At 41.4% G+C, this 23,185-nt stretch overlaps 1 protein-coding gene across 1 annotated transcript in view; it reads left to right on the top strand.

Moving 5' to 3' along the window:
* agmo (alkylglycerol monooxygenase) overlaps positions 1-23,185 on the top strand; it is a 290,769-nt gene that overhangs the window by 85,879 nt on the left and 181,705 nt on the right. Inside the window, exon 6 of the mRNA XM_042107337.1 lies at positions 19,935-20,001. Coding sequence (XP_041963271.1) covers positions 19,935-20,001 — 67 coding nt within the window. The remainder of the gene's footprint in view (positions 1-19,934; positions 20,002-23,185) is intronic.

Here is a 23,185-nt window from a genome sequence, read left to right as displayed (position 1 = left end):
TGGACTGCAGGTAACTTGTTAAGCCAGTGGTTCTCAAACTTTTATTTAGTTCCCCACTTTGATTAAGGGGCATGACTGATGATAGTGGAGATAACGTGTTATCCCGAGGCTTTTTCGAGTCAGCATCTTCGACGGTAGTCTATTAAAAATATAAGTTTTCGATGTCCCAAACGGAGAGCCATACTTTATTGTTTTTAACGATCTCTATGCTACTCACAAAAATGTAGGCATGGGGACATGATGAAGTAGGCCATCCAACTGTCGTGTGTTAAATTATTGTGATTACGAGCCAGTGGTTTTCAAACATTATGCGTGACTCGGACATCTAACTAAATGCAACAGGCTCATATCGTCCTCGCATTCGCAAAATGAGGACCAGTGTTTTGTCAAATTGCAAATAGTTATTCGTTTTAACGATTTTTTTATGATAGTATGAAGTGCTTTTTGTATAGGCTACTATCTTAATCTTGGAATATGGGGAGGGAAGTGGCGCGTCTGCAGTCAGCCAAATATGAATGTAATTCTGCGGCATAAAGCAGATGTATTTGTTTATTGTACAGAAAAATAAAAATGACATGTCAAGCAGTCAATTGACTACATTGCAGTCAAGAAGTAGAAGAAATTAGAAATTAAGACACTGTTTTGATTTGCGTAGTTGCGTTACCCCCAACACTGACAATAACATAGACAGCAAATTAAGATATTTTTTCGTTTTGTGGAGCGGCACCGGTAGGCTATCAAAAGCAGATTTCGATTTTCGCTACCACCGTGTAGTCAAGCCTTAAGCCAGGGATGTCAAAGTCAAATACATTAGAGGGCCAAAAAAACAAATTTGCTACAAGCCGAGGGCAGGACTGGTTCAATATTTATTAAAACATTAAAATGACTGCACGTAACCTATTGAACCAAGACGTGTACTGTATTTTATTTAATGATTAAATGAATAATGACTGTGACTGAAGTGCGGGCAAAGTTTGCACAGAAATGTACGATTTTTCCCATCCTCACCGACCTTGTCATAAAACTTTTTTAAACGATCATACGATGCCTCCTTGCTGCTTTGTCGTCTACATCAGCCTTTCTCAAACTTCTTTGACCTGAGGCCCAGTCAAGGCATACTTTGGGGTCAGAGGGCCCACCTACATGAACCCACCCCCTCCTCCCACCCCCCATCAAATTATCATAATGATATCACAATTATTATTTTTAGGCTATACTATATTGCTATAAATGCACTTCAAAACAGTCATTGTGCTAAGATTGCTTTACAAAAGTTTGTAAAAACATGCACATCAGAGTACTGCTTTACTAATGTAAAATATAATTAGGCCTACAATAGTTTCATTGTTTTTGCATTTTTGCACGATGCTTGCATGAGAAATACTTCCAAAACAACAGCAATTATATGGGTGCCGTTGTTTTGGGATGTTTCCCTCATAAAAGCATCATACACTGATAGAATATATATATGCTATTTAATTACATTTAATTTGAATGCCTGAATGTAAGGATTCAGGAAACACAATACCAGCTTTTGTGAATGGTAAATGGCGGATCAGATCATGCGTAAATCACTGATCTGGAGATCTTTAACTATCTTTAACTAAAACTAATACTTAATGCCAAACAGTGTTTTATATAGCCTGTGCTCTGTTTTTTATGGAAGTTGCATAAATCCACATCGTTCTATTAAATGTCGTTTCATAATTAAATAGCCTTCCAATAGGTTGAAGCTTAGCTTTGCTACCAACGTGCACACGCATGCATTGAATAAACGCTCATACCACGACTTAATTCTATGCCTCTATGTTTGATGACACCAAACAAGTATTTCCTAATTGCAGAAATGTTTGTTTTCTTTGTCTGTCCGCGTGCGGCTCCTTGATCAATTGCGCAGCAAATTATCAGACTATGGCCCGGAAATAATTTCACTATGCAGACCATTGTCCACACTGCGGACCGCGGCCCATAGTTTGACAAATGGTGACCTGCATGCTGCCATATTAAGGCCTTTTTACAGTGTATTTTAGCCGGGTTTTCGCATGGAAGGCTTTGTAGAAATCTGGCACCCTATCCAACGAAGTTAAACTGAAAGAGCGTGCCGTTCACAGACACCAGAATGAACGAGTTCACAGTAACTTTCATCAGGCAATACAGTACGTTCAGTTCATGTTCGCTCAAAATATGAACGTTCAATGAACGCGTTCAGGCACAACACTGGGGAGGGGGGTAGCTGAAAGTTGACATCTGCCCTGACTGAATACTAATAAATAATGAAGCCGAGGCCCACTTGCGGCGCCGCAGTGAGTTTGTGCGGGCTACCGTTGCATTGTGGGGAATGGAGTATTGGTGCGTGCAAAACAGCAGCCTATTTGATTAGTATTAGTCTAATACTAATCAAATATCATCCCGGGGGCCGTAGATAATTCTACGGTGTAATTCTACCGTAGAATTATCTACGCCATAGATAATTCTACGGTGCTGGGGGATGTCCGCCTCCTTGTTGTCCCTGTCAAGGCTGCCATAGTCGTGGACACCTCAACAGGCACAGGCAAGGAGGCATCAGGCGGGGGCGGGGCGGGGGGTGATGGGGGCTTAATTCGTTGGATGTCACCGGGATGCAGAGCTAGTTTAGTAGGGTGACAGCCGCAGGAAAGAAGCTTCCTCTGAACCTGCTGGTTCGGGTGCAGAGAGACCAGAAATGCCTCCCGGAGGGGAGTGGGGTGAACAGTCTGTGGTTGGGGTGAGAACAGTCTTTGATGATGCTGCGCGCCTTATGCAAGCATCGTTTGCTCTGGATGGCCTCGATGGAGGGGAGTGAGGAACCGGTGATGCGTTGGGCAGTTTTCACCACCCTCTGCAGTGCTTTCCGGTCATGGGCAGAGCAGTTGCCATACCAAACTGTGACACAGTTGGTGAGAATGCTCTCGATGGTGAAGCGGTAGAAGTTTACCAGGATATAAAGAGACAGATGGACCTTCTTTAGTCTCCTCAGAAAGGTGCTCGGTCGGTGTGGCGGAGTTCGTCCGTCTCGTTGATTTAGCAATCTCTGGGATTACGCCAGCGTTTCTCAAACTGTGGGTCGTACGGGTGTACGATATGTACGCTAAACTGTTTTTACCGAAAATACTTGAAATTAACAAGCATATTACCACTAATTTACAAAATCCGGAGAGACACAGAGCATCACAATCAGGGTAGGAATTTCACAGGTTTTACAGGCCACTGTGGCCTTGGTGCCCCCTTCTTTCAATATTCTGGTTTGCGTCCGACTAATAGCGTATTTTATTATCCTATGGCCTGTCAAAATAATCTAAGCATTCACAGCGCAAATTAATTTAGTATTTTACGCAGTGGAGAAAGTTACAGCGCACAGCAAGAAAGAAAGTGCGTCCAAATTCACCCATTCTTCTCAGTTGAACTACTCGCGAATAGGGCTGTCACTTTACGTTCGAAAATCGATTGGACCAAAAAACACAAGTTTCGAAAACTAAAATAGGGAATCGATTTTAACCAAATATGTACACTATTAATTTTAAACGAATTAAACAAATAAAAAGGATGGGTGTAACAAAATTCACAAACAAGAATATAAGAATATAAAAGAAAGTGCAGTAAGCATTGCGACCAATCCCACCAATTTTACGCACCGGAAACAGCTGTTTCAATCAGCTGCTGTGCTGCTCTTGTTTTGCCAAAAAATGGAGGTCAACGCGATCAACCTGTGCGACATGAGAGAGACGAGTGATAGGCCCTAATAACTTGAGGAGTTCGATGTGGAAGTACTTCGGATTTTTGGTATAACAAAGCGGTAGGCTATGCGAACTGTGCAATCGAGTTCTATGTAGGCGAAATTTGTTTGACATTTCTAATCGTAAACACAGACACAGATACTTTGAATACTGCAGTAATGTTTGTCACTGATATAATGGCAGTCCACTCGGCTTATTGTTTTTCGAGAATATTGCACTCCTGTTTGTCATTGTGCGCGAAACTTGCCAATAAATCATCAGAAATATTGCTGAAATGCGTCTACAAGCGCCCTCTTTATGTTCGTCCTAATGCCTGTTAGTTGTTTGTGGATTGGCCTATATTTGGCGTTGAAAATGGAAACGTCTTTAGACATGAAAAATCGATTTTACAGTCTCAAAAATCGAACAGGATTTTTTCACAAAAGTGACAGCCCTACTTACAATGTATAGGTGGCTTGCATACTGTAGTCATCGCATGCAGGGTCTGCGTGAGTGTTTTTGTGTAGCTTCTAACCGTAAACATTTGAAATATATTTACTTTACCGGTGAAGTTCAGTCCTAGCCTGGGAAAAACCCAGATGTACTTCCGGCAAAATCGAGATTCGCTCTGAAAGTCCGTCTGGCCAAGAACCCATTCTAGCCCATTTCCAATTTTACTAGATCGAGGCACCAATCAGTACGGCGGTGTTCATTTTAGGACATCCTCAGACTCAGGTGTCAGACTCAGAAAAACCTCTGTCATCTTCAGACAAAACTGCCTCAGCGTCAGAAAAACCTCTGTCATCTTCAGACAAAACTGCCTCAGCTTCAGAAAAACCTCTGTCATCCTCAGATAAAACTGCTTCAAACCAAACAGCCTCAGAAAAACATCTCTAAGGAGTCAGGTCTCAGAAAAAACGCTGTCAGAAAAAGTGGAGTCAGGTCTCAGAAAAAATGCTGTCAGAAAAAGTGGAGTCAGGTCTCAGAAAATCAGGTCTCCCCCGGGAAAATTTTGAAATTCTGGCTGTTAAATACACCATTTTGGAAGGGCCAGAAATACTTTAACAGAGCAAGCAGGGCCCGTCTTCTGTCTGACTCAGGTGATGTGCTACCTGCATAAGGTTATCACTTCACTGCTGCTTAACACTTCCCTGCATTCAACCTGCCTGCATGGAGACATATTTCACATTAATAGTGGAGATGTTAACAAAACTACAACATTTGGTAAATGGAGATGCAGATCATCTCCCTGATTCATTTTTTTGCGCAACAGCCCACATTATGCGCTCACTCCAGCGAGACGAGTGAAATGTATTTAAAAATGTATTTTAAATATGTCATCGCCATAGGCTATTTGCTACGATATAAGCTACTGTTAGGAGTTAAGGAGCTGGGCTAGCGTGAAGTAGCCTGAAAGTTGTCGGTTCAATTACTGGCTTCCACGGTTGTACCCTTGAGCAAGGCACTTAACCCTAAGTTGTTCCGGGGACAATGTGATCCCTTGTAATATAGCTGACATATGTAAGTCACTTTGGTCAAGAAGTGTCTGCTAAATGTAATGTAATGTAATAATGTTTACAACTAGTCACAATTTATTAAGCTCTATTATCCAATCGCTATGCTGTTTTCATGAATATTACAGGAATCCACTTCATTCATTGTTTTAAATATCATACAGTGGGCATCGCTTTCAAATGACCACTTCATTCGCGCATTACGCGGCGTGAAGCTGCGTGAAGCTTTAGTACCACTTTCAGCCACTGTGCGTCGCTCTGCCACTGTACATCGCTCTGCCTGCCGTCCCTTACATAATTGTTGCCGAGAGTAATCCCAGCCTACGAATTCAATAACAAAATAAATCATGCATAATTAAACATTACCTCGATTTAGGCTACTTGGGTATGGCTTAAGGCTTGACTACACGAAAATCGAAATCGAAATTTGCTGTCTACATTATTGTCAGTGTTGGGGTTAACGCAACTACGCAAATCAAAACAGTGGTGTGATAATTGAGCCAGTAGAGAAATAACTGTTCAGAATTAATCTGTAGCCTTGGGTAGGCTTCTGCAGAAAACAATGTTGTTGCCGATTTAATACTATCTGGCGACGTTTTTAACAGGCTACGCAATAGAGGCTTAGACAACTATGACCCACGTTTTGGTTTCGTAAATGAATTTGCCCTACTTCTTGACTGCAATGTAGTCAACTGACTGCTTGACATGTCATTTTTATTTTTCTGTACAATAAACAATTACATCTGCTTTATGCCGCAGAATTACATTCATATTTGGCTGACTGCAGACGCGCCACTTCCCTCCCCATATTCCAAGATTAAGATAGTACGAAGTGCTTTTTGTAGGCTAGGCCTACTATCATAAAAAAAATAGTTAAAACGAATAGCTATTTGCAATTTGACAAAACACTGGTCCTCATTTTGCGAATGCGAGGACGATATGAGCCTGTTGCATTTAGTTAGATGTCCGAGTCACGCATAATGTTTGAAAACCACTGGCTCGTAATCACAATAATTTAACACACGACAGTTGGATAACCTACTTAATCATGTCCCCATGCCTACATTTTTGTGGGTAGCATAGAGATCGTTAAAAACAATAAATCACTATCATCAGTCATGCCCCTTGATCAAAGTGGGGAATGAAATAAAAGTTTGAGAACCACTGGCTTAACAAGTTACCTACAGTCCAGAACACAGAATCTGTTGCAATATTCTGATGATCGGCGATGATATCGGCAAATGTTTGTTTTCCAAAGTAAGAATTTCACTTCACCATGCACCTTCGACAATACCTGGCCTACCTGGTATCATTACAAACATTATTCTGTGTCCTAAAACTGGCATATTTTATGGCATTGTGTCATGTAAGTTCGTTGCAAAATCTAGAGAAATGTGTGAGGTGGTCAGCGGGGGACAATTGAGACACACATTGGATTGTGTTATTACTTGAACATTCCACACTATCCACAGCTGTGGTAGGCCTATCAGGGGCAGGAGGATTACTGTCAGCGCAGGCTTTATATAAAATTCTTCAACAGAAGGCCTCGAATGTTGTCTTGTTTGTGGAGCGCTTTGCTTCGCTTCTGTAATTTCGGCTTCATTGAAAATGAGGGCTTCCTTCAATGACCCTCCGAGAATAAATAAAGGTTGAATGAAGGAATGAATGCAGGCTTGCCCAAAATAAAGGCATGTGGTTTGCGCAGCCTACAGTAAATAACAGACCCGCCAGAATGTGCGTTATGATGCTTTTTTACGAGCAAAATGTTTTTGGTACCCTAAGCACACTGCATGTTCTTAAATAACAATGATCATCAGTAATATTCGACCATTAATTTGGGTAAATGGGCAAGCGTGACCACCTTGATTGGCTGATTGGCTGATAATTGTAACGCGGGCATGATTCCAAACACCTCCCTTACGATGATGAGTGACAGGTCTCAGAATGCGTGCGCTACACAAGGACGGAAGATGATGAATAACTGGGGCCGTAGGCTGTTCACAAAGGCTTTTTATCTTACTACTAGGAGTAGGCTACTCCTAAATCGCACTTAAAGATTTTAGATTGGAGTTTTCTCTTAAAAGTTATTCACAAAGCCTTTCAGACAACTCCTAAACTAGGAGTGAGTCTTCGTGGCTATGGATGACGTCATTACTCATGCACGAGCTTGACTGAAGTGACCACCTTGATTGGCTGACGATTGTAACGCGGGAATTCCAAACACCTCTCTTCCGATGATGACTGACAGGTGACAGGTCGGAGAATGCGTGCGCTACACAAGTAGTGCGAAGGACGGAAGATGATTAATAACTGAATAAAAAGGCCTAGCCTAAATGAATAAAGAGTAAGGCAAAACAAATAGCTTAGTGGCCTAATGAAACATAGGCCTATGGATTGATGCAGTAGCCTACCTTTGCAACATTATTAAATTAATTAATCTGTCACCATATCCCTAGGCTACGTTTGCAAAGAGGAGAACATTTTAATTTGATTCACAATGAAACGTTACATTTCATTTACATGTTAACAATGAGTAGTTTTGGTTGTTGTTGGTGGCGTTATTGCATCCCTTTTATGAATGCAAAATTGTTCCCTCGCGATTGGAAGCTCCTGTTGCGCATAAGCTATTTCAAAACATCGCAACGTAAAATGCCACAAAAAAGCTGTTTATGAATAGGTCTTAGTGAGTTAGGAGTCCTCTCGACTTAAGCTGTCCCAGACTTAGGTGCTACTTTTAGGTCTAAAATGCTTCGTGAATTACTTTTTGTGAAAGAATTAGGAGTCCTAAAGTTAGGAGTGGTACTTCCTTATGCATACTTGGTGATACATCCACAGTCAATTTAAGCAACTCCTGCAATAAAACACTGTTGGTAGCGCTGACTATCGCCAAGAAAACAATCCTCATGAACTGGAAATCTAAGAAAAAAGCTCACATCACTCATTGGAAAAACTTGTTAACAGACTATATATCATTAGAAAACCTATCAACTACAAACTTAATCAATACTCAGGATACAACCTCTCCTTGGTACCCCTTTATCACCTACTTACAGTCCTGACCCTCTTTGCCTGAGTTCCATCTCCACACGATCATAACACACTTCATCAACAGATACACATATCATCGAACACTAGGCAGGGGAGGGTAGCTGGAACTATTATTGTTATTGTTATTGTTATTATTATTATTATTATTATTATTATTATTAGTAGTAGTAATATAAATAGCATCCCCTTCTTTCCCTCCCCCTTTTATTTACATTCTCTGATAACTTTACTAATTTCACTCTTTCTCTCTGCCTCTCCCATCGTTATTCTGCCGGGGCCCCATTGGATGGCTTGGGAGACTCAGTCCTGGCGGGTCGCTGTGTGGTTTTGGCATTGGTTGGGTCCTGTGGGTTATCTATTGGCCCTGGGCCCCCGGTGTGCACCCTCCTCATACGCTCATGCACACGCCTTGTCCTGGAAGCACAGAGCACGCTTTACTCTCTTTTAATCGCACTACATGTTAGGTGACATACATAAACAAAAACTACAAAACAGGCTAGGGTAAGAGTGGAGTGCAGGTAGATGCCTCATCAGGTGTCTATCTGCATGCCTCACTTATTTTAATGCACACATTGTTGAGGCATACATCTTACACAGGGTAAGTGTGGTGTGCATGGGGAAATCCTGACAGATATTCACCATGCATGCCCACTTCTTTTAATGCTACACTCTAGATAGACCCCTCAACCTAGCCATTCACATACTGTACATATTTAGGTCAAGAGTGGCGTGTTGGGTGAAGGTCTGGGGGCGAGGTGTGGTTGGTCGTGGTAGTGGGGGATGTGTGCATATGCTGGGGGCCTGGGGCGATGGGTGGCACGCAGGTCCTCCCCTCTGTCAGCTCGTCGCAGTATAACTGCAGGGGCTGGGTGGAACTGTGGCCATTAATGGGTGCCCAGGTTGGCAATCAGTCAGGCAATCAACCAGGCAATCAGTTATTCCTATTATTATACTTATCATTAATAGAATAATTACAACTCCTCTCCTCTGAAACCCTCCCTCTCTCCCTCTCTATGTTCCAGCTTCTCTCCTCCTGGCCCAACAGCAAACCAGCCTTATACATATGCGCACACACACACACACACATACATCCTCACATACTCACTACCCCTCACCCCCCATCCCCACCCCCATCCCAACACCACCTCATTCACACTCTTAGAGCTACCATCCGCACCCCCCCCCCATCCCCCCTTCTTTTCATTCCGGTCATCAATTTCATCCCTGATAATCATATCTGTAATCATCCTGGACGCAAATCATCCTTAGCCTTTCTGTTATTAATGTTATGTTGTGTTATGTTTGTGGAAGCCAAGTCAATGTGATGTCTTGTTAAGTTACAGTATGTGTTTATGTAATGTACGTCTGTTTGTCGTGTGTAGTATTCATGTGCATGTCGTAGTGTTGCATTTTCTGTAATGTCAATTATGTTTGCAAATAATAAAAAAATAAAAAAAAAGGAGTGATACGCCCATTATTTTTATGAGTTGCTCCTAAATTCGCCAGTTAGGAGCTACTTTTAGCCTTAAAATTCTTTGTGAATACGGCCCCTGAATAAAAAGGCCTAGCCTAAATGAATCAAGGCAAAACAAATAGCCTAGTAGCCCAATGAAACATACGGATTGATGTAGTATCTTTGTAACATTATTAAATTATTCTGTTATTATGCCTACGTTTGCAAAAGAGAACATTTTAATTTGATTCACAATAATGTTACATTTAATTTACATGTTGACAATGATTAGCCTAGTTTTGGTTGTTGTTGGCGGCGTTATTGCATGTTAGTTATGCCTACAATGCAAAATTGCTTCCTCGCGATTGGAAGCTCCTGTAGCTGCATAGGATTTCAAAACCGCAGGTTTGTGAATAGGTCTCACCAAGTAGCTCGTTTGTTTACAACTAACATTCTATTTAATTAAACTGCTTTATAGGCTATGCCGAAATAGTTTTCAACATTTTGAATATTAGTGTCGGGTGAATTGAAATGTTCTCAAAGTAGCCTTATGGCTGAAAGCTGCTTGGGACACCCCCCGTCAAGCAATATAACCATACAAACGCGCTTCCTGCACTCGTTATTTCAAAAGGAGTAATTTTGGCTTTGTCAGAACTGAAGAGCTGTGGATTGCACGGCACGGTATGCCCAATGAAAATAAATTAACGCAACACAACACAACACAGACCCCGCTTCTCTCGCGTCAGTCACTGACATGAACGAAACACAGAACCCGCTTCTCTCACGGCAGTCACTGACAGTAACCTAGAATAAATGCATGGGGAAAAACACTTCCCCATGACAAAGACATCGTAAAACACTGAAAGTTAATATTTTGTCACTAGCAACATTCATCTGTCCTTTGTCAAATGTATTATGTTCCAAGTACCCTATGCGTAATTCTGCTTCATAAAGTTGAACAAATACATTTGCTTATTTCACAGAAAAATATAAATAGCCAGTCTACAGTGCAGAGTTGGTAAGTTATGGTAGGCCAACTTGCAGTGAACATACAAACAGGGGAAATTATTTCTCTTGCAGCTGAGTATAGCCTCAGGTGCGCACGTAGACATAAGGCCGAACATGCAAGCGCCAATGAATCGTGCTCTCACGACAATCGCGCCGTTAAACTTAAATAGGTTAACATCACTCTAAGTTCGCCTTCAAGCAAGGAAAACGATGATTTGAAGACATCTGTTTCGTTGGAAGGGCAAGGGGTAGCAACAGGGCAACACAGAGACAGGCCCGATGGCAGGGCTGTTATGAGAGTATTAAAATATGGGATATTCTACGGGAAAACATTAAAATGGCAAGACAGCGGGGAAAGTTAAAATACGTGATAAACACGGAAAAAGTTGGCATGCATTGTTTCGGTCCCCGTGCACAGGGATTATTTGTCAAATTGTGCAAACAGGCGCAACACATTTGAAAAGGAAGGACTGGTAGCATGCAAGCTCACGGGTAAGATTGATTTAAGAACGATATCACAAAGTGTAGAAGACAATTGGCAGGGGAGGGTCATGTCTTTTTTAACAATTCTGTCGGAGGGTCATTGAACAATTTCTAGCAGGCAAGAGAGGGTCATGCAACTTCCAACTGAAGCACTCAAAATTCCTCCGGTGGCCCCTTCAATAAATAACGATCAGTCCCTAGATTGCTGCTGGGCTATATGTTGGTTCTGTTAACAATTCATTGTCAAACGCATGGCCTATCTCGCGGTTGCATCCATTACAAACAAACATGCAATGTGAACGTCTGGGATTGGGGAGAGCACTAAATGCTGCACTGAATAAGCACGAAGTCAAACCTTTAAATGAAAAACACTCTCTAATAATCCAAAAAAATAAACCGCTAATGAAGTAAACTTGTGACCATCAAAAATCGCTTATCGCTTAACTCCGTGATACCAGGACGTAACAGGAAGGCATTTGGCTGAGCAACGGAGGTTAATATGCTCCATGTTTTGTCCAAATGGTGACTCTATCATCGTTGCACTCGGAGAAAACCGGAATGTTTCATTCGTCCCCGTTTCAATCGTCCCGGTTGTAGGCCTACCTACTCAAAACGCAGATAGAACCTTATTATTCTAAGGTAGCGAAATAGCGTTCAGCATGATTCATGCCCAATTAATTCCCCCTGTTAAAGTGTTCGCCTTTGTAGTTTGGTTTCGTGATAGCCTATGATAAACGGCTTATGGCCAAATATGTGAAAACGTTAAAATACAGTATGCGATAAACCCGGAAAAAGTTGACAGTGATTTTTTCATAATCACTTTGGAGGGTCATAGAAAAATGTATTGCTGGCGAGGGAGGGTCACGTCTTTTTGGACTAATGCTCCCAAAACTCCTCCGGTAGCCCCTTAAATAAATAACGAACAGTCCCTAATGAAGTAAACTTGTGACCATCAAAAATCGTTTATCGCCTGTAACTCCATGATAACAGGACGTAACAGGAAGGCATTTGGCTGAGCAACGGAGGTTAATACTCTGCTAAAGTCTGTAGTGAAGTCTGTGTAGGGTTTTCCAGGCTCCATTTCTTTTTACGAGACACTCTGCTCACTTGAGCCATCTACCGGTTGTTTGGGTTGTTGCAGCGTCTCACTGGAAAAATACAAATTAAAGTCGCGTGATACCGCGTGATCCCACGCGCGGACCGCGAGTGAAGCTGGCCAAGTCGAAGCACTGCCCACTGTAGCTTCTAGCCTACCCATGAGTTTGTCAGTTTCACTTGCACAGACGCGCATAGGCCTACACATTGAATGAGCACTCACAGCCTACCACCTAATGTTATGCCTCTATATTTAATGACTTAAGAAGTATGTACTGTTCAGGGAAACATTTCATTTATTTTTCTGGTCTGCGGTTCCATAACACCATTCAGTTGTGCTGCAAAATTAACAGACAGAAGCACTGGGCATATCTAGCCTAAATTTGTGGCTCAGTGGACCAGCAATCTACTTGTCAAGGAGGCTCATTTTTTGAAGATCATAGACCATAGATCATAGACAGAGAAAGCCTATGCAGTTGCTTCATATAGCACATTTTTTTCGTCGACCGGCTAGGTCTAGCCCATGGCCCGACACCGGTCTGCGGATTGCCAATCACACTGCCGTTGCAACACCTCTGAATGCAGTCAGCTGCCCTGTTTACCGGCAATGCTACAGCGGACTTAAGCTGCCACCTCGTGGTAAAAAGTTGTAATACATTTCACGCAACTACATGAATCACGGCAAGCGCAAATGAAGTGGCCACTTCTAAATGGGACCCACTGTATGCCCATGTGGCCTTATGTATGTTGGGCAAACAAAACACAACCTCAGGCTGAGAAAAGCAGAAGATAAGGCAGACATCAGTAACAATAACCTTGACCGTGCCAGACAGACGTGCCAGACAGCCGTACAGAGAAGAATCATGGTTCTGTTGCCTCCCTCAACTTTATTGGTATTGAGAGGGTACTGCCAAACCCTAGAGGTGGTAACATAGTCAAACAGCTCTTGAGAAGAGAAGCTTTTTGGATAAATTAACTGTACTATTGAACCCTCTGGTATGAACGAATCACAGGAATTAAGCTGTTTTCTGTAAATCTGTAACATTGTGGACATATTGATGATGTATCTGTGACGTATATTTTTCTACAAAACTCTTTGCTCATGTTAGGCTTTTTGATGATGATAATTATGTATATATTTGATGATAATTATGTATATTGTGTATATATTTGAGGATGTGGACTATGTATTCAATTGTCTTAACTGGGTACTATGGGAATATTGGATATTGGCATTTTAAGAAAATATGACTTGAACAACTGGTCATGTGACTAGAAGACAATTAACTCATTGAGTGCCAAAAACGTAATATTACGTTTTTCCTTCCCATGCGTTGAGTGCCAAAAACGTAATATTACGTTTTTACGTTTTTTTTTTTATTACGAAACTAGACACTCTAACACACCTTATATGTGATTTTGGGAACTCTGTGATGAATGGAAATGAAATATATGACGATTGAAAACTCATGAAAACGCACAATCTGGACATTTTATCTGGACATTTTATCATAACTCGGTTGCCGCTTTGGGTCGAATCAGTGACGCATGCACGTCAGCTCAAAACCAGCCCATTTCCGTGGGTCTATCACTAGGTGGCAGTCTCGCCAGGTCTCGCTAGGTCACTTCCCAGAAAGTTTACAGGCAACACTTCATCATGAAAGACGTTATATCTCCATTTCTAGAAAAAAAAAACAGCGATTTTGATGAAAACTAGCCACTGTTTAGCTTGGGATTTCTCAGGAACAGAGGCGTGTAGAAATACACGGTTTGCACCCACTGAGAGCTTAAAGTCTCACCTTTTAAACCATTGTATGTGTTTATAGCTATAACACAGAATATGCTGTGGCTGTACAAAAATCATCAACAATGGTCTAGATTGCTGGCACTCTAGGACAAAGCTTCCGAAAACAGCTTAGCATTCAATGAATTAAGACACCTGAGAGCTCAGACCATACCTTAGCGAACCTGAGGACGTTGTATGTAAAAAGTATTGTTCGCTCTGAATAAAATAAGTAAAGTCAATAGTGTGCGTTAGAATGTTATTATTGCTATTTAAGTTTGTTCCTACAATGTACCTGCACCTAACCAGGCTGTACATGGACCCTGGGTTGATTTGGAACATTTAGAGGTTTGTCCAGTCCGCATACGGGGTGGTTTTGTTACCAAATGTTGGGTGCTTGGCGCAAAAAGGCGGTTCTTATGTTTCTTTATCAGTCATGGGTGTGTTTTGGGCATAAAATCCTTTAAACCAATTAAATTACATCTGTCATTCCCTTTAACAGCAACCAGTGCAACTTCAAACAGCGTATCAGTATTTTGATAGTCAGCGGCACATTTGAATGAATCTGCTTGCACGCGAGAGTATAGCCTACACACATCTGCACTCGTCTATTATTTGAACTCATTGGCAAAGTGAAACTAACTTCACTGTGGTGTCATAGTCAACGACAAAACAGTTATACACAGTTAACCTGTTGAGGAGTGAATTCTTTAAGACAATGCCGTTCCCCAGAGAGTGAATTATTTTCCTGGCTCCTTCTAGAAAACGTTCTATAGTTTCAGTGTTCTTAAAATTGTTTAATGGCAGAAAAGTCCCTGAGGGTAATTGTTGCGTCATGTTATAGAACCTTTTTCGAAAACGTTCTAATCACATATTTGTGATCGTTCTCCCAGGGGCCCAGCTGCATCTGATCACATACTCCTCAACAGGTTAATTACTTTCACTATTGACTGACAATGGGTTACCATCGAAAACATAGCCTGAAAAAAGCAACACTTACCCCAATAATGTTCAAATGATTGAATAAAAAACGTAAGGACATTTATCCTGCAGAGAAGTTGCTGCTTACATCTCGTGACAGTGTGTCTTCAGCTGTGCTTAATATGCGCCTTTCACTAGACCAGGTATTTCTTTGTCAGTGGCATAATGCTTTTTAGATAGTGTAAGATAGTGATTTTTAGAGAAGGCGCCAGACCACACCTTAGGTCGTTAATTGCCACACCCCTGAGCGCATTGTTCAATAAAAGAGATGCGCATGGCGAAAAATTCGAGTGTAAGATAGGAATGCGCTTTGCGTTGTGATAACAATATGCTTTGTGCAGAGTTTTAGATCGGCAAGATCGCCCAAAATGTGTGTTCCTGTAAACAAAGATTGAATGCCAATCGGTTTATTTAGCATTCACGTAAACAGTTTGGTTGGAATCTTTAATCAGATTCATTTCAGTCTGAATGGAAAAAAAAACACGTCCATTTTACCTGATATGGAACAGTGTGCCTTCCACAGCACACCTCTCCCACCTCCCCCAAACATTCTAAATCAATTGTAGGCTATGCACCATATTGCTATGTAGCATAGTAATGTTAAACACCATTAGAATGCTTGGGAATCCATGATAACCTGTTTCATGTACAATCTGTATAGTGCTTTACATTGTCAGATTAATCTTACTATGTCTCAATGTCCCTTTGACCTCTAGGGAGCTCTGTAATGGCAGTCAATGGCAGCCCATAGAACCGTCTGGTAAAAAGTTATACAATTTGGCACACTGATTGGGGACAGCCCAATAATTAATTTCACCAAGTTTCATGCCGGCTCCTCCAATGCTCTAGCGCCACCAACAGGCCAAAGTTGGACGTGTGTTCACGGACGTAACTTTTGACTCGTTGACCCGAATGTCAAAATGAGGTATCATTGGAATCCTTGGGCCAAGCCGAGTTCAACACACCCTATGACGTCAATTTTTGACCTCTGTGTTTAAATCACAGCAAGTGTGATCATATCTCAGTCAATCTTTTATTTTTGATGTGAAACTGATGACAGCAAGTTCCATCCAGTTCATTCTAATGTGGGCGGTTGCAGCGGTGGGTTGGCTGGGGGAGGGGGCGGTGACACTCAGCCCTGGTTCAGCCCCATAAAATCAGTTATGTTTTGATGTGAAACTTGACCTTGTAACTCAGCCAATCTTGGGTTGTATGGCATGGAACTTGCTGTGATTGCTTAAGGTCTGATGCAACGGCATTGACTTACATGGCAAATCTGGCCTGCTGAACTGTCTTCTTGGCCCCCTCATTGCTGCTTGCAGCTATATTTAATGTTGTATTTTCAAGGTTTGAAAAGTGCTTGCATTTCAAATAAAGTGCTTGAAAATGCTTGAAATGTAACTGTATTTCTTTTTATACAAATAGCTATTTGACGGAATAGTTAGCTTATTAGATGCAGAAAGTCGGAGAGTTTGAAATAAAAACTGCTCCGCCGTGGTCCTCGCTTGCATCTCTACATGTGTGACTGATCTGCCAGTTTTTTTTCATGCGTGACCCCGCCCCCCTGCACACAGTTGGAGATGACTGCACCAACATGCAGTGAGTGAGGTTGCTGTTTTTATGAGAAAACAGCTATTTCGGACTGCTGAACAAAAATCATATAGGGTCATACAGATGCATTGCTAGCTAGGTCGCCATGAAAGCTAACATGTTGAATAGGCTACTTAGCTCCAGTCATTGGACGACAAGGAGAAAGCTAGGTTGAAGTTTATTGAAAGTTAGGTTGAAACTTTATGGTATGTGAAATTTTAATTTATTAACTAAAAACAGCTGACGAGACAATTATCCTTACATCAATGCATCGTCACGCAACACGTAGTTGTAGATACCGCTAGATAGGCTTTCAAAACGAAAGTAGCCTAGAGTTGATTCTCGCGGAGTAGGCCTATGTCCTAACTAACAAACGCAACGCAGTGTCTCACACAGCTCACATAAACTTCAGTACCACAACCCACAAATCCATTATCCAAAATAATCATCTGACCTGAACAATTGCTGACTTCAAGGCCTACTCAAAAATGTTAGGCTGGAATTCAGTGGAATTGCAGCTAGCTAACCTGCACTGAAAATTAAGCTATATTAATGTTATATAAGAGTCTGGACCAGTAGTAGGCCATATTAGCCTAGATGGTAGATAATAGTAGTCTGGTCTAGTCTGGGAAGAGGTACAGAAGCCTGCGCTCCCGCACTACCAGACTCACCAACAGCTTCATACACCAAGCTGTAAGGATGCTGAACTCTCTCCCTCCTCTCCCCCCTCCCCCCTCAGCTACGTAACATCCTGGACATTGGACCCACAATGGCTGCCTGCACTACTCCACTTGCACACTTGTACACTTTACAACTTGGTGTTGTCCTGAAAACACAACACTTCTGCTGCTCTTACATAACTTGCACCACTATGCCACTTTCTTTCTTACTTAGGTCAAACAGAACTACCCAAGCCTTTTATTGGCCTTGACTTTGCACTAGTATTTTATTGACTGTCTATGCACAATTTCAACCAAATTTTGCTGCTCTTATTTTGTCATTATTATATGTGCCCTCTTATTTACTTATTTACTTACTTTTTTGTTTACTTGAATGTTATGTTTTGTCTGTGGACTTAAATTGGTAAAACATGTCTTGTCTTCACCGTGGGATAGTGAGAAACGTAATTTCGATCTCTTTGTATGTCTGGAACATGTGAAGAAATTGACAATAAAGCTGACTTTGACTTTGACTTTGACTTTGACTTTGATAGTAGATATAGATTATATGGATATTATCTAAGCATGATATTGATTATTGTTATTTATAATTGATCAGTTATTTAGACAGGAGGACAGGAGAAGGGAAGCCAGGCAGAAAGGTGAAAATGAGAATAAGGGTTATAAATATCCTCAACACCAATTGGAGAAAAGGCTCTATACAGTGCATCTAAAAAAGTAGAATATTGTGGAAAAGTATGTTGGTTTAACTTACAAACAAAAAATGTTATAAACTGTTTCTACATCATATGGCAAAATGATCATGATAGTCTTTATATTACATCCCTCTATGGTTAAGTCTTTCGTAGGCCTATATAGGCTACTTTGCTCTTCTATAAATGTACTATGCCTAATAGGCTGTATTTCTAAGTGTGATTTATGCTATAATGTATTAATTATTATGTCAATTTATTAATTAGTTTCTGCAGTATTCACCAAGTCATCATTTAAGGGGTTATTTTGCACATTTCTCTTCCTTGGGGCCATGCCCCCGGATCCCCCTAGCATTCTGCGGGTGGCAACATTTCTATCAACACCCCTGACCTTGGTATTTGAATCCTAGCTATGGCCTTGGTCATGATTGTGTCAAACTTCAGCTCAGTTTTGTGGTTTAATGCTAGCCACAAGTGGAAAGGGCATCAAAACACCATGCATATGTGCATATCGTGCCGTTTGCCAAGAAGTTAAACGTCACATCTCCGCATTGCTAACCTACTGGTTTGTAGCTCATGATAACAGATGTAGGCCTGTCTGCATGCTGTTGTAGGCAACAAAGAGACATAATCAGTCTTGACTGTCATGAAAGAGCGAGCCCTAACATTAGTTTGAGTTCACAGAAACACAATTTTGTTTGCTAAAACCATCTCTTAAAACCATGTGATAAAAAAAATTAAAAATCATTTTGCGTTAGTGTATTCTTTTAATATGTAATTTGCCACCGCTGTAATGTGCTGGAAAAGCTTGAAAATTTACCTTGAAAGTGCTTGAATTTGATCTTGGAATAGGTGTACGAATCCTGTTTCTAGCTGCAGTGTATATCCCTTAGCAATAAGTAGATGCAGCATATTGACTCTTGAAATATTCACAGCAATCCCTAGAAATTGAATATTCATGTTGTTTTATCCAATATTAGTTGTGCAGATGTATAGTCCCATCTTACAGTATACACATCCATTAAACCAACAAAGAAAATGCAAAAATATAGACTTTTGTGTAATTATTCCATATTTTGTGTAGTCATTCTATATCAGAACCCCTGACATACAATTCAAATAGTCTACAAGAAACTGCAGAGTGTAACCTTTCATTTGAGACCAGGATTATGCTTCTACACCGAGAGGTTGCCACACAGTAAGCCTTTTATTGTCAGTATGCATTTTGGGTGACCAAAAGTCCTATGAGGAGTTTCCATAGGGCATTTTACAAAAACGCATAAGCATACTCTGGCAAATAATGGTCTAAAGAACTCATATTTCATTCTATATTTATATACTGTTGCACAAAGCTTCACAAGACCTGGTTCTAGGGCTTAGTTGTGTTTCTAAGTCATATCAAGTGACCTAGAGGGCTGAAATATGGTCAGTTCAGAGATTGTTATCCGGCAGAAAGAAGCCTCTGTATCCGACAGCCTCTGTAACTCTGTGCCAGTACTTCTCACAATTATTCTTTTTCCTAACAAACTACAGGGTCTTAGCTTTTTAAAGAGGTCAAGCATTTGAAGGTAGGCCAAAATAGTTGGGAACAGTGTCCTCTGAACTAGGCACAGTGCAATGTCGGGGGAAAAAAACTAAAAATGGCCCAATCAGATCACGCGGCTACTGTCATTTGTTAATCCACTTCAGTTGTCAATGCGTCTTTTCACTAAGTTGCTAAACCAGAAGTGGCTGCAACATTGACAATATATGCCTTATCATCAATTTATCAATTTAGTGGCACATAGGATTTACAGCAGTCTCTGATGAAATTGCACAAATTGTAGAAGAAATTGCACAGATGTAGAAAAAAATGTATGTTTTTTTTTATCAACAGTTGGTGCGAGATCTTGGCATCCTTGAGTTGGTGTTAAACACCCCCAGTCACCACCGAGTTCATCATGGTATGTCCAGAATATGCATCATATTGCACAAGTTACACATGCCAAACACAATACAGAAAATTGTGTTCAAATCAAATTAATGCTAACTTCATGTCTTTTGAGATATAGTAAGAGGATTAATTGTAGTTCTAAATGTTTTATTCTTAATGTTTAAATCAAGTTACATTTTCACATTTACATTTTATTCATTTAGCAAATGAGGAGTGATATTCAAACAACAATGCAGAGAAAACAATTAATTTTCAACCGGAGCAAAACAATGCATGAATGTAGCTTGGGCGCTTCACATTAAACACAATTGAGACAATATATTGACCATATTGGACAACTGCAAAGCCTTATCATAGGCATGTTACGTTCATGGCATGAAAAGTGGAGCTTATTGAATGAATTTCATCATAGTTGTGCATTTCAATTATCTGTAAAAGATGTGTGTAAATCATTTAGAAGGGTGAATACACATGAGGCTCCAGGACCTGACAACATCCCAGGTTGTATTCTCAAGGCTTGCGCATCTGAACTGGCTGGGGTCTTTATGGACATCTTTAATCTGTCCCTGCATCAGTCTGTTATCCCCGCATGTTTCAAGAGGTCCACCATCATTCCCATCCCTAAGAAATCAACAGTGAGCTGCCTTAATGATTACTGACCTGTTGCTCTTACCTCTGTTGTTATGAAGTGTTTTGAGCGGTTAGTTAAAGATCATATTACATCCTCCCTGTCTTCTACATTAGATCCACTCCAGTTTGCCTATAAGCCAAACAGGTCCACAGACGATGCGATAGCATTTGCTTTGAACACTGCTCTTTCTCATCTGGATAAGAAAAACACCTTTGTACGGATGCTCTTCATCGACTACAGCTCCGCTTTTAACCCCATGGGGGTTGAGTACACTCCCATAGTTCCATCGAGGCTGATCATGAAATTGAGAGACCTGAACATCAGTTCCTCTCTGTGCAGTTGGATCTTTGACTTCCTGAATGACAGGACACAGGCTGGGTAACATCATCTCCTCCACTCTAACACATATACTTCTATGGACAGCAACCTGGAGTTTACCGAATTGCTTGAATGACTTGCAAACAGCTCTGAGCAAAGAGGAGGTCACAGCCTCATTAAGAGGCAAAGTTAGTCTGTGAAAACAAAATGTACAGTTAAGAACGGTATCTATTAACATAGCATATCTATTTCCTTATAGCCTACAGCAGAATGAAAGCATAGTCTATTCTTTAAATCTTTTCTCCGGTTTGTAGCGCCTACGTGTCTCCGAGTGAACCCAGGTAGGCTACGGCTGGCTACCGCGGCTCTGATTTCCCGACAGCTGATGTCCATTCTCCTGGCGAGACAAGTAACCACTCGTCTGGCACTAGATGATCCAACGCTTACCATTCCTCCAAGCAAAGGGAAGTGCTCGTTTTAAAGGTCCCCTCTTCTAGAAAGAATGAGTGCCGACAATCGCGGGCGCGTTGTTTATGAACTACATTCACATCCACATACATCCAAGTAACGTGAAGTAGTAGCCTAACCAAACTGTAGGCTAGCCTTTCTGTTCTGAATTTGCCACTGCACACTACGGCAAGCTGCAAACTATGGCAAGCCGCACACTGACTGTTTATGTCTATCAGCTGTTCTGGTGGAAGCGCGACGGGCGGGCAGGTCTTCCACTGTTCACTAGAGGAATTGTCTCCACTGCTGGTTGGACTTTATTGAAGTGACGTTCTCTCTGCTGTTTCGTATGAACTGAGAATGTTATGGACTCTGTAAATAGTCTACTACTGGGGAAATAGTCTACTACCGGGGAAATAACCTATTTATTTTTATATATATGTATAAAAAATTATATATATAAAAAATAGATATTTTCATTCAACAAAAATATTTGCAGTTCTGACAATCATTTATAGCCTCTGAAATTCTCATTGTGTTGGTGTGAAGGGAAAATCCGAATCTAAAATTGAGTCTATCGACTGTTTTAAGTCAGGTTAGATTATTGGAGCTTGCAGGGAACAGACATGTCATACCCAGCATCATTTCTGCCTGTTGAGCGTATTGCTGGGAGTTGTGTGGTTAACACATCCACTGTTTAAGCAAGACCAAAGGCCACAGTCATGGCACCATGCACAGTGCACTTCCCCTGCTACCCTGATTTGCATTTGTATAGCTCACAGCATTTTCATTTACATGTTAAAGCTTCCCCTAGAATTAGGAGGAGGGGGGTCATGGGGGGGGTCACGTCAATTTCTGACAATTCATGGCAGTTTTCGGCGTTGCCTGCAAATTGCTGTGAACAGCCATTAACCTGAACTTCCACGACAATCTACAGTGCCTCATACTGGCGAAAATCACACTTTTCATGCAGTGTGGTGCCCCGCAGGGATGTGTGTTAAGCCCCCTGCTGTACTCGTTGTACATTCATGACTGTATGGCAACTCACACCTCAAACACCATCATTAAGTTTGCTGATGACACCACCATAATAAAGCTGTATCACGAGTGATGATGAGTCTGCTTTCAGTGCAGAGGTGGCAACCCTGACATCCTGGTGCCAAGACAAAAACCTGCTGCTCAACGTCAGCAAAACCAAGGAGTTGATTGTGGATTACAGGAGACTGCAGGATAAGCACACACCCATCTATATTGGAGGTACAGCAGTAGAGAGAGTCAGCTGCTTCAGATTCATTGGAATTAACATCAGTGAGGATCTGAGCTGGTCACAACATATAGGTATGGTCATAAAGTCAGCAAGACAATGACTCTTATTTCTTCGGCGGCTGTGGAAGTTTGGTATGGACGGTGAAATACTGACCAACTTCTACCCCTGTACCATTGAGAGCATCCTGACTGGCAACATTACAGCATGGTATGGTAACAGCACCGCTCATGATCGCAAAGCTCTGCAAAGGGTGATCAGGTCAGCGCAACGCTTCAGAAGGACTGTTACCAACTATCCAGGACCTTTACAGCCAGCGCTGCAGGAGAAAGACCAAGCGAATCCTCGCTGACCCCAGTCATCCCAGCCTCAGTGTCTTTACCCTCCTACCATCTGGTTGAAGGTACAAGAATATGCAGACTTGTACCAGCAGATACAGAGACAGCTTATATCCACAAGCCACCAGGATGCTGAACTGTAATTCTCTTCCCCATAGCTAATCAACCTCAAACCTCAGAACCCCCACCCAAAAAT

This window comes from Alosa sapidissima, chromosome 10 (genome assembly GCF_018492685.1).
Source record: "Alosa sapidissima isolate fAloSap1 chromosome 10, fAloSap1.pri, whole genome shotgun sequence".
Classification (NCBI taxonomy): Eukaryota; Metazoa; Chordata; class Actinopteri; order Clupeiformes; family Clupeidae; genus Alosa; species Alosa sapidissima.
This window is presented reverse-complemented; position numbering and strand designations above follow the sequence as displayed.